At 40.1% G+C, this 15,793-nt stretch overlaps 3 protein-coding genes across 3 annotated transcripts; 2 read left to right on the forward strand and 1 right to left on the reverse strand.

Annotated features, from left to right (window-relative positions):
* Window positions 1–1,634: 1,634 nt before the first annotated feature.
* LOC114522785 lies at window positions 1,635–2,509 on the forward strand. The gene has a single exon (XM_028543533.1). The coding sequence runs from the start codon at window positions 1,730–1,732 to the stop codon at window positions 2,507–2,509; it is 780 nt and encodes a 259-aa protein (XP_028399334.1). The 5' UTR covers window positions 1,635–1,729.
* A 1,867-nt stretch (window positions 2,510–4,376) lies between these two features.
* On the reverse strand, window positions 4,377–6,239 carry LOC114522918 (collagen alpha-1(XII) chain-like). Its single transcript, XM_028543700.1, has 3 exons — window positions 6,058–6,239; window positions 5,555–5,947; window positions 4,377–4,902 (listed from the first exon to the last, which is right to left on the reverse strand). The coding sequence occupies exons 1-3, from the start codon at window positions 6,197–6,199 to the stop codon at window positions 4,598–4,600; spliced, it is 840 nt and encodes a 279-aa protein (XP_028399501.1). The 5' UTR covers window positions 6,200–6,239; the 3' UTR covers window positions 4,377–4,597.
* A 4,162-nt stretch (window positions 6,240–10,401) lies between these two features.
* LOC114522910 lies at window positions 10,402–15,364 on the forward strand. The gene is made up of 5 exons (XM_028543692.1): window positions 10,402–10,642; window positions 12,224–12,280; window positions 12,844–12,958; window positions 14,129–14,262; window positions 14,709–15,364. The coding sequence occupies exons 1-5, from the start codon at window positions 10,490–10,492 to the stop codon at window positions 14,940–14,942; spliced, it is 693 nt and encodes a 230-aa protein (XP_028399493.1). The 5' UTR covers window positions 10,402–10,489; the 3' UTR covers window positions 14,943–15,364.
* The last annotated feature ends 429 nt before the right edge of the window (window positions 15,365–15,793 follow it).

Below are 15,793 nucleotides of genomic sequence, written 5' to 3' on the forward strand. Positions count from 1 at the left end.
TGATGCCGCAAAAAAGCGTAGCATGGCAATAACTTCAATGTTCTTATATTGAAGATAATTATGAGAAAGATTTTCATATTAAAAGGTTAATCACTGTGCAAAAATGTTTGTACAAAATATTAGTACTCTTATATCGTATGAAAACAGAACACAGTTTCCCTACTTTAAAATTTACATACAGTTTCTATAATATAAATTTCCAATTTTCTTGATGGACGAATGTGAGAAACTATTTTGAAAAGTGAACTGGTATATGAAAATGACAATAACGCCTGTATTCTGAAAGATCGCGCGCATTCAAACTCGTTGAGTTACAGATCTAATTTTCCTGACAACGATTCTCCTGATAAGGTATTTCCAGTCGCAAGTTTGATTTTCATTGTTTTACTTTAAACATTTTTACTGGTTAGTTAAAAAGGATGTTTATGTTGATCAGAAAAAAACAAGATATTTATGTCACCTTCATTGTGTGTTTGTGAGCTTTTCGCCCGAATTCAGGCGTAGATATGTCTAGGGTCGGGTGGAGTGAGGTTTGTATTTGTTACTCTCCTTTCAGGATAATTAGTTGATCTTCCTGTTTGTCTTTGACTTTCCTGTTAAGCCCTGCCATACGTTGGTATTTGATGATGTTGGTCTGTGTAAATATATTCTCACCTTAAACAAAACCAATATCACGGCAATTATCCTTATTCCTTCCGACTAAATTCCCCCGTTTCTTTCTCCAGCGATGCTTTTAGTTAATACTATAACATACTGCGGAAACAATGTTGTGAACGGTCGACCTTCCTGTTGGGGGTCATGCACATAACATTGAATATTCTAGCCCCGTTCACACTACACTCAATTCAGTTATTAGCTTGCACGGCACGGCTGAAATTGGTACCCGTGTCTATTTTTATCAGTGTTCAGGCTACCAATACAAAGGCCGAGTGTCGATGAAATTGGTACGTGACCACTTTAAGTCTGGTGTGCCAAAAATAATTGTAGTGTAAACGGGCTTAATGTTCATAGAGATTAAATAGCGGAACTTCTATTATCACGGCGGAAGAGAAACAATTCTTTTTAAGTGTCATCGTTTCCTTAATGATATTGCATAATGCTGGAAGAAATTATAGGGATGATTTTGTCAGTGTTTTCACTTTTCACAAGCGAAACGCCGCGTGTGTCTTTCCGAGAACAGCCTCGTCAAACAAACGGAGACGACAGTGAAAGCCGTCCGGTAGTCGAAGATAAATGGCTGCCATATATTAACAAAGAATACGAGAACTTCAATAATGTCGACGTATTGACTTCCTCCTTGCCTGAATTAACTAGAGAAAGATCAACAGACTATCGAAGGTTTGGTGATGTCTCATCTGAGCTTGTGAGTTATCGGAAGTCCATTTGCAAAAGCCTTTGGACAAGTCTAAGTATAACCATCGCTATTATGCCCATGACAGCTTTCATGCTGGCGTTTTTATATCTGGATTTGAAGACAACTGATCTTTGCATGGAATGGGAATATCACAACCACAGTTTACCGTTGTCTGTAAAACGACTTCGAGTGCTTGGCGACAGTGTGGAAGCAATAATAATAAACCTTTGGTTTCCCCTGACAACCGCTGTGCTGTTCAGCTGGAACGTTTTTAAAATGAAGTACTTTTCTACTTTTTATATCTCTGTTATTTTTGGATTAACGACAGTTATCTATTACATAATTTTACTGCTTTTGGGGGTCTACGGCAGGCATATGTATTATAGATACCCTGTAAATGTACTTGATTTCACTGGAGTAATCATTTGTAGTATTGTGGTATTACGCAATATTCGCTCTGGTGAGCAGACCACATCTTATTCTAATTTCCATATATTGTCTTTGGTATCGTCAGAATTTCTCCTGGGTTCTCTACTGGCATACGTTTACAGATACGGCATAGTTCCTTTCTTCAATGGTGTAAAAGAAGAACAATATAAATTTACGATCGCTGCTATGGCGCCTGTGTCGGTCATCATTCCTGCAGTAATTCTGAAGCACATCGCGTTGAGGCGGAGTTCCGAGGTAGTACATCCTGGTCGGAGTTTTGTGCTGGTGTACTTTATCCGAGGTGGAGTAATTTACTTATACCGTACCATGCAAGCGGACTTCACAAACATTTGGCTGTTCGTTGGACTTTCATTATTTTCCGGCGTTTTTAACTTTTTGAAGAAAGCAACCTATCGCGTAAGAATGAGATTGTGGAGTTACATCATCTCACGGTTGAAGCGAACTGTTTGCTGTCAAAGACTTCACGAAATGCCTCGTGACACACCACACTACAGAAGGTTAAGAGCGGATTTAGAAATTCAAAACATGCTTTTTGAGTACATTACACTAGTTCTAAGTCAAGGGATCTTGGTCTTGTACATTGTAGAAAGTTTTAAACTTTCTGTTTCGTCCATCATTTACGAGACTTTGAGGAACGTCGCTATTGGCATTGGAATCGACTTCTTTTTCAATGTCTTATCTAATTTTGTTCAATTATACACATAACGTGGTGTGGTCGAAGCACTGGAAACGACATATGTTGGCTAACGTCATCATTGTCATGGTGATGGGTTCGTACTTTAGTTCAGTCCTCCTCACAGTTTTTCAAACGCGTGTGAAGGGGGTTGGTGCTGTTAATGGAACATACGTAGTCAGAAACTGCACCTTGTCTATATTGTGATATTCTGCCGTGCACTGAGCGTGTTTTAAGAGACGACCTGAAATATTAACTACAGTTCGGGAGCCCGATTTACACTTCCAGTAAACGAGGACATGCAAAAACACTTTTCTGAGGTCACTATAGAGCGAAAAATACTTTGTCTATTGGAAAGTAATACAGCCTGATTTCATCATTTCATTGAAAGGAGCTAGTGTGAATCAGGCCTAATCACATTAACAAGGTAAACACTCCTTTTGAAATGCAGTCAAAGCAATGTGTGAAACGTTCAACCCTTCACAAACTGTTTTGAAAGTTGACCCAACAAAAACATTTTCGCAAACTCTAATTTCTCAACACTTGAAAACTTCACGAATGGATCCTGTCTCTTGACAAGTTAAAGCGCACTATCATTAATCTCATAGTTTCACCTCTGGGTATATACAGGCAACCACTTAAATATGCAAGAATATTAATATTGTTCGGGTTTGCACCACAGTTCAGCTAAAATGACTTTTAGCATTTTAAATGAAGGATTAAGAGCCATTTTCAATTCCCAGAGGTGCGTATCTATTGCGCTTTAGAGCTGTATTAATGTCTTGCATATTTAAGTAGTTGCGTTTTTTTTGAGACACCCTGTATAGATCTCTTGCCCTTCGTAAACAGATCATATGATCAAATCAGACCGCATGACATGAATGTCACCCTATCTTACGGTCTTTTGCAACCCATAAAATCTTATAAAACCTAGAAATTTAACCATGAGTTCGTAGTATGCTCATTGGCGGCCATTGCTCAATACACATCCAAATGGAAAGCCTACGTGGCGCTTGAGCCCGCCGCACATGAGAGATGTGATCAGCTGCATGAGCTAAGCCGCCTCGCGAGGCAGTTAGCTCAGCCCGAAAACCATCCGCACACGAGAGTAACCTGTTGCGCTAACAGCCTCGCGAGGTCTTTAGCTCAGCTCTCGTGTGCGGCGGGGTTTAATCCAGACCCCTATGCGATGCGACACCGCAGAAATTGGTGTTTAAGACGTTTCAACCCGAAAATCTAATCGCTGGTTCACAATTGTGCATTTCTGTATCGCCCTATCAAAGAGAAACCTTTTGAATATCTTAAAAAAGTTCAATTTTTCTTCTGAATACGCATTCTGCAATCTTTTGACAGTTCATCATACACATCTGACCGCTGTGAAATGGCCATTTTGAGGCTTAAAGTATACACAAGGGTTATTAATTCAGACGATTCGTTTTTACCGTGAGCAAGCTTCAAATCTTTTGTGCAAGACATATTTTCTTGAATATTTATAAATCTTTTTCCTCACCAAGTTTGAAGTCTAAGTATCGAGAATTGCGGCTAAGCCTATACCAATTTCCGCGGTGTCATGCGATGCAAGTTAATTTGATTTCGTTTAAGGCTATTGAAGTGGAAACAAATTTAGGTCACGAGATTTATTCTTTAACAAGTTTGCATCAGAATCATAAGTTTATTTTAGGGGAAGACGTCGTGCTATTATGATAGGAATAGAAAAATATAGCGGAAATAATCGATCATTTTGATTCATTGTCTCAACCACTCAAATTAGCAGTTTTTTTACGCGATCAAGATTGTAATTATCTCACCGATATATCTAAAAACAGGAAATGAGATTCATTGAAGTTTGTATATTCTTGTGTTTCATTTCATTTGACGTATTTAATTCCCGAGGGTCAACTCGAAATCGAGACACAATATTTCAAGGATGATTGTTATGTTCTTTATTGCGATTACCATTCAGCTGACTATATACTCAACCATGTCAATCATTTCAATCCCTACCATTCTGCTGACTATATATACTCAACAATCAAACTATTCTATTCATCGAAATCACATACATGCATGCATGCACCATAGATCTTTAACCTTGTTCATCATGAGTTCCAAGTTTGTTTCTAACATGGAGATCTGTACGGTTTTACTTTGTATTGACCGCTTTTTAACTTCTCAAAAGCCATATCGAAAACGTATGCAAGTTTCCCGACACTCTGAACGCGGAAAACGTGTTTGATCGCCGGAGAGGAGGCTACATGAGCCATTTCCTTTATCGCATCTGTATCAAGGTCGCTTACGGCCACAACAGAGATTTGAACACCCATTTTCTTCAGCTCCTGAGCCTTTGGTACTGTCATCGATTTATTTACATTCGATTGTCCATCCGTTATGAGAAGGACCTTCAATTTTGAAAAGCGTCGGCTTCCTATGTTGAAAAGACATTCAAGTAGCTGCATACGCATCTTATAATGCACTATTGCCAACTATAGATGTCTTGGGTGTATCTTACAGGGCTGTACATGCACTGCTGTTGATTTCCATTTTTTGGACTTCGAATTTGTTCGTTGGAAAACTTGAGAATCCGGTAAGATGACTGCAAATTAACTCAGTGCAGTTAAAAAACTGCTAATTCAGTTGAATTAATGTTGTTGCATTGATATCAAGATGATTTATGATGGATGCCTTTTCAATGGATACTTGTGAATGTACATTTGAACCAATGGTAAAAGTACTAGTCAGGTAACAAGTAAAAAATATGTTTCAACAGTTCATATTCGTGATGTAATAATTACTGTTATGGTCAGTAGCGTAGCCAGCCTGTCGATTTGTCCCGCTATGCTAATATTTTCGTGTTCACGGACTGTGAAAACAATAGATTTCTAAAGACATGAATAATTATAATAACTCGAAATTTACATAGCGGGACAAAATCGTCGGGCTAGCTACGCCACTGGTTATGGTTCATCCCCAAACAAAGGCTTAATTAACTTAGGTTGTATAGGTTAATTTTTGAATGTAGATCTTAAATTTCGAGGGCTATATATAGTAACGCTTTAATAGATTATATCGTACAGTACCTTTCAAAAGCAGGTCCTTAGCAAAAGCCAACCCTGCTTGTGTGTTTGTGCTGCCACCGGGATACGGGATTGAACCAATTCGCTGACTTGCTTGCGCAGAAGAAAGGAAAGAGAAGTCGACTTTTGCAAGCGAAGAAAAAGTGACCGCAGCGTGTCGACAGCTGTATATCTTACCACCTCTGGGGGTCTCGCACATCTCTATCGCTTGTGTGAACGCCTTCAAGCCCTGACGAAATTCACATTCAGGAACTGACCCAGAACCGTCCAGCACAAAAACGATATCTTCCAGAACCACGGACCTTCTATTGCGATTTCCGGCCACCGGATAAAAATCAAAGAAATTTTCCAGCACCGTCTCTGCAGTCTTTTGTGGAGGTGGAATTATTTGCAGTTCTAAAAACATAAAAGAAGTGAACTGAGGGTGAAGTGAACTGCCATGAGCTGAAGGTTTGATAGTATAGCATCGAAGAAGTGAATAAAACATTGCACTAAACGGTATTTACTTTGGTAAATCGGAGCATTGGAATCCGATGGCAATGTCGTTGTTGGTGCTGGAGTAGTCTCGGCGAATCTCCAAAAGGTTTGTTCACTGTTCTTTGGCAAAACACAGAACAACAAAAGCGATAATACAACAACCGATTTCATAGCTTCTTCTTCTGGGAGAGTTTGGTTTCGCGCTTCTCAGCAGTTGATGGACGGAAATGAAAAATGTTCAACCGTATTTGACCGTTTTATTCGCTGCGTGGTCGTTGATTGATGAGGTTTTTGCGAAAACACAGGAAGTCCTAATGCATGTGTCAATTTTGTGCCCTTGTTTGTTTTTCTTTTTTACTCCGAGGTGAAAAGAAGCGAAAGTTGTCAGTTTCAAAGCAAAGCAAAGCCAAGCCAAGGGGCATTCCGAACACAGATAAAAAATCAGATATCCCTTGAACCAGTTGAGTCGTGCGTGCATGTCTATAGCGTAATGGCGCGTGATCTCCACAATGTCAGTGTGTTTGGCGTTAAACTAGTAAAACTGAAATCATGAAACGGCAGACGTCTTTCCAGTGTCAATGTTTAAAACCGGGTCGTCGAAAATCTAAACATAGGCAAACTCGGTATATGCATTTAACGTGCTTATTGACCGGCCTTGCTCACACCTTCTGATTGACTGGCGTAAAAAGATAAACTTCTTAGCGTAAAATGCAGCAAAACGCACCAATTTACATCTTTTCGTGGCGAACAATTTTTAAAAACAGGCGGCTAACAGTTGATGAAGAAATTGAGCAACCATGCAACCATAAGCAACTATCGGACCCGGACGTTGAGAATGAAGCATTTCAGAAAATTTACTCACTCTAACACCAGTATTTGTCCACTTGGGAACTTACCAACTGCTTGTGCACCTGACAGTGGAAAGCTATTTAGGACCACTTATTACTGGTGTCCCTCGCAGCAAGCGAGACTGAAAGGTAGAGGAAGGTAGCGTCCACCCTCTTTCAGTTCAGCCTCTTCGAGCACGCAAGGGCAGTCGAGACCCACACACTTCGGTCATTGAAGGTGTGTGAGTTTTTTTTGTTTATAAGATCAAACTTCAAAGGTATTCAACAAGTATCTTTTTATAAACAAGAGAGAAGTGCTCTCAAAAATGCTGTTTCAAGTGCGTTCCAGTCGCACAGACCAGATATAATTACAAATGTGTGTTGTGTTATTATAATTTCATGCTATAATGTAGGACTTTAAATCTACCGGTGACCACAGACAGTGTTTGTTTGAATTTAGTTTCTTCTGTCATGCAGAGCTGTTAGACCTGAGGAATGCACTCATACATTCTCGTCGATGAGAGACGGAGATCGTGAGGTGCTTGTTCTTAATCGATGGTTAAACCATTTGAAGTGGAACCTCAGTTGAGTAAGAGACTATGCTCAAAAAAATGGCAGCTCCGAGATATCGTTCCAGTTAACATATAGAGTCCACCCTAGTCGTAGTAATTCAAAGTCCAGAATCCACGTATATAATCCTGGCTTTAATCCCTAACCTCACCCCAACCCTTAAGAAACTATTAACCCTAACGAATAAAATAACTGATTAAATATTAATATTTGTCCCTTCTGGACATAGAATTACTATTACCAGCCCAACCCTGACCATTGGTAATTGGTATACTAATCCTAAATCGGTTTGTCTTAATCCAGATTCACATTCAGCATGCTCTTCCAGCTTTTTGCCTTAATGAACTATATCATAATGCGTTATCGTTAATCTAACGCCAGTTTTCAAACGGCAAGGAGCAGTTTCTTATTGGGTACGCCTGAGAATCGTGCATTCGAACTTGAAACACCGTCAGCAAAACGCTAGTGAAGTAACAGACAACCACGACAAGGATCACAGCATTCGCTACGATGTGTCTACGCCAGCATCGCCACCAAACGCGCGGAATTGGAATGTTATACCAGTGAATGTGTATAAAAATCGACAAAAAGTTAAAAAAGAATTCAATGGACAATCCGATTGCGAGCCTCACGAGGGATTCACGTAACACGCTCCAATCTGAGAGTTCAAAACTTATGATCATATACAAGGCCAGGTACGCTTGACTGATTATCAAAGTGTTGTTCTCGAATAGCATATTTTGTATTTCGGTGTCGGCCTTCAATCGTCTTGAATGAGGTGTGTTCACGGGCAGTTGTCGCAGCGATGCACAACAGGTTCTTCTCAACAACTTAAAAACTTGAGCCCAAACGCGATTTCGAATGTTCATCGTTGCTGTTCGAAGCACGCTCGATGCGCCAGAGAATAAGGACAGACCGATAAACAGCCAAATGCTCTTGAAGTCCGCTTGCATGATGCGATACAAGGTGATGCTTGCCCCGCGCATGAAATACAAAAGTACGAAACTTCGTTGAGGTTCGATTATCTCCGAGGAACGCCACAAGGCCATGTGCCTGCATACAGCGGTTGGGAGCAACGTCAGCAATGGTATCATGGTGGCCACGATGAACTTATAGATTTCGTTGTTCAGGGAGTTGAACCAAGGAACCGCAGCATATCTATAGTACATTGCAATCACAAAGGAAGCTAAGAATTCCGTGGAAATGACTGACATTATCTGAACGTCGGAATAGGTGACCGTTGGATGGGCTTCTCTGACTTTCCGGACAACAAGATGACATCCTACTATCAGATTGGCTGCAAACAGTACATTACCAGGCACACGATACACAACGTCCGTATCGTAAGCACCGAACAACAGTAGAAACGTCAAATACATCGTGGCAATCACACCAAATAGAAGACCCACAAATACAGTTAGAACATAACGCTTCTTGAACTCAGGCCACCCGAACAAGACCACCAAACTTGCTGGAAGCCAAAAATTTAGCAAGATCCCCTGAATGCAGTCACCGATCAATTTGAACCTCATGACGGCAAACGGTATGGTATTGTTGTGAGTTTTCCACTCGAAACACAAATCGCAAGTTCTCATGTCAAAATACAGGAAAGCAATCCCGATCGCGGAGAGAATGAGGACGGATGAGGTGATGCTGAGATTTGTCTTAAGACTTCTCACGAGAGACTGACGGATCGTGGGCTTGACTTGCACTGATTTATCTTCCTCGGTCAGTTGTACGTATCCAGATTTGGCGTGGATAAATGAGACGCTCTCCTCATTAAATGTACCATATTCGCTGTGTGTTTCGTTTTGCCATAGCGCTGTCTCGCAGGAGTCGGGATGGTTGTTCGCTTTATCCCGGAACAGTTGCGGCGTGTCCAAGGTGAACGCAGAAAATATCGAAAGAAAACCGGCAAGAATTTCTTCTAACATTCTACTCAAACCAATTAAGCTGTGTAAATATAAACACGTTATACGATTCCTGGATCAGAGCAACAGAAAGTGGTAAAGCATATTGAGTATCACTGTTCTGCTAGTCAATTCAAACTATACACAGTTACTATATAAATAAGCAAATTCTCGCCCCGGAAATCCCAAGTATACTTAAGCAGTTCCTAAAATACAATCCTTAATGGTGCAAATATAGAGTATGACTTAATTTCCATAGAAATTGGCTTTATTCTTGCCCATCACAACACTTAAAATGCTCTCTATAATTATATTGGACTGTGTTATGATTTCCGCTCTTTTTAGTTTCGATTCATAAGTTAAAAACCTGCGTACTCGACTATTCAACGCAAACGAAGAATGTCCAACTAACATACACTCTCATATATCAAAATCATTTACCTTACCTTCTTGATAAAACCCGGTTTTGAAATGTCCAGGGGGGGGGAGAGGTAGTAGCGATTAATTCCCATGCAGTCACGGTAAAAGCGTTAGCCAAAAGTCTTTGTTTTTTGTTAAGGAAAAATACGTCATCAAACGTTAACTGGTTTCGCAGAAATTTCAAATAGGCTGTACGTTGTAGAAGTATTTAAGATTTTATCATCAACAAGACAACTACAAAACAACTTACTAAAATCTTACTGAATTAAATTGCGTTAAGTAACAAGCTTAGACAACATGGCCGTCTTTTAAAAAAAAACATTTTAAAACGTTTTAAAAGCTACTAAATACTACGAAATGTTGAGAACTGCTGGATTTTTCAAAGTACATATAAAGAAAAATATATTGGTTTTATACGATTCAAAAGAGGACGAAACCGGAAGTTCCCGCGAAGATGCTTTGCACGCGTCCCTATACAGACGCGCCCTTCACGAAAATCTGCCCACTTTCGCCCCGCATCGTTCAGACGTCCCTGTAAATCTATTATATCCTTGTCGTAAATATATCACTGCACGCAGCTGCCCTCTCCTGACGTCATGCATTAGTGTTTAATTATTAAAGCGACATATCTATTAGATTGCTTAAAGCCATATGCTCCCGATGAGATACCAAGTGAATTGCATTTCATACAAACCGCATAACTACAGCGCCTTTCTTCAAATCTCCTGTCAAAAATGTCGTCGATGAGCAGCACCGTTTCGACTGTGTCCATCGCCATTGGTGTTATAGAGCTCCTTTCGGCCACCGTGTCCATCATTGTCGGTGTGGTCGCCGTTACGAGCTACTCCGGGCATGCCTCGGTGTCAACAGGCTTTTGGGCTCTAGTCGTAAGTACACAGTATGTTTATACTTTTGTTTTCACTGTTTGACAACGTTTGGTTCTTGCTGGGCGATGGTGCAAATATCAATATTGATATCAATTCAACATTGCGCCTAGTGTGCTTGAATCAGTTAGATACGGAAAATTTTACCGAGACAAAATACCTCGCGAATTCGAGAGTGAAAGAGAACGTTTATATTTATTGCATGGTTTGATCTATCAGGTTAATCCCACATACAAGAGAAGTGAAATGTTTTGTGGAAAGTAGGAGCAATAAGGATACTCAGTCAGCAATTCTTAAAACATGTCTAAATAAAATTATTACAGTGGATCTTCACAGAACGTGAATTGCCATCACAAACCCACGCCATTTGTTAGTCGCGGGGCGATTATCGTCCATGTCGGCAGAATCTCTTAGCTACCGTTCGTCGTTTGCCAAGTCCATATGCATTGATGTAAAATCAGTTTTCTCCGTAGGATTCAAACTAAAGATGCAGGGTTGTCATGCCATGTTGTATCGACTGGCAATGCCTATATGTGTCGATCCGGACTCAGTACGGTGCATGGAACTTTTTCAGATCTTTAAGATGGCGCGGGCGGAACTTTTTAAACATACAAATGCGATCTAATCAGTGCTGGCTTGGACCAACGTGCAAATTGAAAATGTTAATTTGGGAGGTAGTGCGTGCACTCAAGATTACTTTTAAATTCTCACTTTGCTCTAAAGTGGGAGGAAAGGCGCCGTCGTTTTATAATATGTTTCAAGCGAATCATTTTCCAAACTGGACTTCAGTGATTCTTATGTTATAAAGTATAAACCTCCGACAAAGGACCCAGGGAATTTAAGCCGGTATCTGTGCCGGAATCTGAGGATATGCGTGTACTCAGCTGTAGACCAGTAGCTTGTGAGAGATTCAAGTCCATTTGTAAGACTTGTTTTAACTCAGTCGTTCGAGTTTCGGGAATTTAAGTTTATTAATATTATGAATTATCACGAATTATATATTTCTCAGCTAACTCTTGCAAGCCATTTCCTGCCTACCCTAAATTAAATTTTACATTCGATTTTACATACGAAACAAAGTGCTTTTTGTGTCAACATGGCATCATATACATTCTTCGTATAATCACTTGTTCAATGTAACCTGGGTCTACTTTCCCGCATCTCAGCACAAAATTGAAAAAATACATGGCCTGTCTGAGTTCGCGTAATCAAGATTATATAAACTTCTCGGAACATGCAACCATAAGTTGTTCTTTATAAAACAGCAGCTGCACGGGCGATCAGTTTTAGACGAAAATCTAAATTTTGAAACTATCCTAGTTACAAATTATCCGAGTTTTCTTTTGTTAAGTAAGTATCTTTGCGGCTTTGCCAGCCAAAAAATCTTTGCATTTTGCGATGTATACTTAACTCGAACTATCGGCTATAGTTTTATTATTTGAAGGTTTGCCGAACTGAAAAATTGGCAATGAAGATTTATATTTATATCCAAAATCCTCTAATTATACAGCGAACCCTAAACTGTGAAACTTCGCCGGGCTTAATCAACTGACTGAATATCTTCGTGGTTACTTTTTTCTTCAGTTTCTCGTTCCTGGTGTGTTATCAATTGTTGCAGGAAAGACGAAAAATGTATTGGCAGTAAGTCAGATCAATCATATTCATATATATCATATATGGCATGTAATGAAACCGATATATGTAGCGATCATGCAGAGTAGCGTCAACGACGCATGCTCAGTAGATACAAGAAGCTTAAAAGCAATCAGGTTGATGCAACATTGATATGAACAGGATGGAGCAATGTTGTGCTGCCCACATTGTTCAGAGTTGTTATCAACATCGAACAATATTGTCACACCCAATTCATTTTCAACAATATTGTTCAGTGTTTTTGACAAGTGTGAACAATAATGGCAGCACAACATTGTTGCATGCTGATAGACCGCGGGCTCAGAGTTTTTAGGTGTGTAACAGAGACGGCGGCTGTTACTTTATGACATATAGACATATAGAAGCCAATTTGCAACTTTTTGAAAGATGCTTAACCAGAGAAATAAATGCTCTGTGAAATTCTATTCAGTCTCCAGTTGTTTAGCCTATATAGTTGTTTAGTCCCACTGTCCCATAATATACTGACTGCCAAGAATCACATTTTGTGCCACAAATTAAATAATGAAATATTTCACTCGATTCTGTTCCAGCTGACTGTTGCTCTTTTCTTCAACATCGTGACGACAGTAGTTTCTACCGTGGCAGCTCTGGTGTGCATCTCATTCTGGGCAATTTTGTCGCATTCGGGATGCAATCACCAGCAGTGTAAGTGGATCCGAAAGTTAAATGTATAATGTAAATAAGTTAGTTGCGGTATAATGTGCAATCTGAAATTACGTGTTCATGTTTAAAAGCGTAGCACGAATTAATGACTTAGCTGCAACGAAACTTAAAGAACTTCACTCAAATTGCAATTTAATCTTTGCCGTTTGGATTTGCCAAAAAGCATTAAAGGCGAATTTGAATACATCCATTGCCATTGGATAACATAATTATTCAGGGCAATTTCATTCTCTATATTGAGCCCTTTCATAAAGGGGCGTAGGAACCGGGGGGGGCAAGGGGGCCAAGGCCCCCCAACTTTAAAAATCACAGAAAAAGTACCCTTTTGCTGAGGTAAAGTGCCCTTTTCTTTGTGGAAACGTCTATGCCAACGCAACAATATAATAATATAATTCAACTTTTTTCAACAATAATATGTGCCGATGTTAAATGCCCTTTTCATCAGGCAAGTGCCCTAGACGTTATGGCCTCCCCCCAACTTAAATATGCTTCCTACGCCCCTGCTTTCATAGCAAGGAGAATCATGCTACGTTACATCGATTCACGTCGAACCTCCAATGTATCGCTAGATTTTTCTACGGAATGAAACGTATGCGGTCAATATTAACTGCCAAGCTACAATCCAACTCAGATCATTGCTTCAGTATCAAACGAATTCTTTTTCGAGCTCATAATTGTGAACGTCCGTTAAACTTAACGAAGACGAAGCAAAGTAATTTCTAGCGAGTACATTACTAGCGTGATGAACCTAGCTTAGTTTTTGTTATTGTAAAAATTGGAAAGCAAAAGTGCGGAACAAAAACCGCAGACGGTTTTATATCGTATATTCCTATTGATCAACTCAAGGACAACACTTCAGGGTTCTTCTTCCAAATCAGCATATTTTTCCTTATATTCTGCCATCACTTTGTACACAAAACGTCAGTTATGGTTACTGTATATGGAGGTTTTTAGAAATGGCATATTGATAGGTGTCTTAATGGATATAGTTCGTGTTTTATACACATTATCCAAAAATGGTTTAGCTTTCAAAATTGGGAAAATAAGGGAAATGCCGTTAACAATGGCTAGTTTTTTTTCTTAAACTGAACACTTTCTCAACAATGAATGCCCCAATTCAACTGTTAATTAATCTTCACTTTATCTTTTCAGATGGGTTTGGCTGCGATACCTATCATAAAATATTCGCTATCGTTGTTACCATGACAACCTTGATGGTGCTTTTGACCATAACAAGTTTTACAGGTTGCATCATCGGCTGTGCAGGAACGTGTTGTGCACCACCGGTACGTTTTAGTCATCACTCCGTTTAAGGCTGCTTTCCACTTACGCGTTTTTTATGCTCCTCGCACGTACACGTACGGGGAACTTTAAATGCTTTTAAATTTGTGCAAAAGTGGTCAGTGGTGGGGCCAGGCCGGCAGTGTGATTCGAGACAAGGTTCGTGCTAAACATTCTGGGCAGGATTTCAATGTGGCATTATTGATGGACAATTTCGATACCGATGGGCAAGATTACATACAGACTCTTGTGGTATTGACAACATAAAAATGATTTTCTCAGGAGGGGCACAAAATTTCACCAGGGGGGTTGAGCCCTCCGACTCCTGCCCTAGTAGTGCGCTTCTGATCCTGACAAACACTACCATTTGCAACTGAGCTACTGTTAATCGCCATACGCAATCTGATTGATTGGTGATTGATTTTTAATGCTGTTCATCTTTTCTCAACAGCAACCAGTTATTATCGCGACTGTTCCAACTCCACAATCAACGGTGATCATTAATTCCCAGTCTTCCAGCCAATCGCAGATGAACTACCACCCAATGATACCACAGAATACAGCTGGCTCGATGTTGCAGGCGTACACAGGTGTGCCAGTCCAAACGTTCGGGTTTCAAAAAACATCGTCTCCGTCCGTCCCGACAACAGACGATCAACCTCTTGTTGACAATATTGTCCTTTAAAAATGTCTGGACTAGCCTGCGGAATAGAAAACCTGCCCGCAGAATAACACTCAATAGGAAGGCGTAGCGACAGTCTTAGGGTGTATGACCTAAATGCATGACCCACCGTGAAGCAGGCTGGTACTTAATAACGAAACTTTCCCGCGTTTATTTCGCTTTTAAATTCCCCAATCAGTTCGTAAAAAGGTGTATAAAATAAATTAGAAAGCACATTGTATAGTTTATTAAGTAATTCTAAATCAACCGAAAGAGAATGGTGTCTTCATTTAAACAGGCGTTTTTGTCTTTCGCGCGCGTACCCCACGCTGCTATGAAAATTTGAGGCTGTGTCGCAAGTAAGAGAAAACCATTAACATTTTGACCGCATCCGAGCGCAGGGCCCACAATTGAAATATAGGCCCCGGTAAGAGAGGAGAGATTTGTCTCTGATTTGACACCGAGAAGAGAGGCGAGGGACCGAAGGTGAAAAAATAATAAAAGTAACAATGACACTAAAGAAAGATAAAGTGTAAACTTACTTTCCTTATGGGAAGAGTGTCCTACAACTTCAAATACCCGCCATCGCTGTGAAATTAAAGATCTCAGAAAAAAAATTCAAAATAATCTGTGTGAAAAGACGCCGGGGAAACACAGGAATTTTGCCCTTCGTTGTTTTCCGGACCGACCTTTTTCGTCCTATACAGGTCCGACGCTTAGCACTAATTTTAAACAAAAGTTGAGAGTCCACCCCCGTAGCGCCCTCTCTCCCCTTCCCGCCCAGCTCACACACACCACAATATGCGCGCCTTGATCACACACACCACAATTTGCGCGCCTTGAAAAATGTAGAAATATTTGGAGATATTATTGAT

This window comes from Dendronephthya gigantea, unplaced genomic scaffold (assembly GCF_004324835.1).
Source record: "Dendronephthya gigantea isolate DGI-Jeju-01 unplaced genomic scaffold, DenGig_1.0 000024F, whole genome shotgun sequence".
NCBI lineage: Eukaryota > Metazoa > Cnidaria > Anthozoa > Malacalcyonacea > Nephtheidae > Dendronephthya > Dendronephthya gigantea.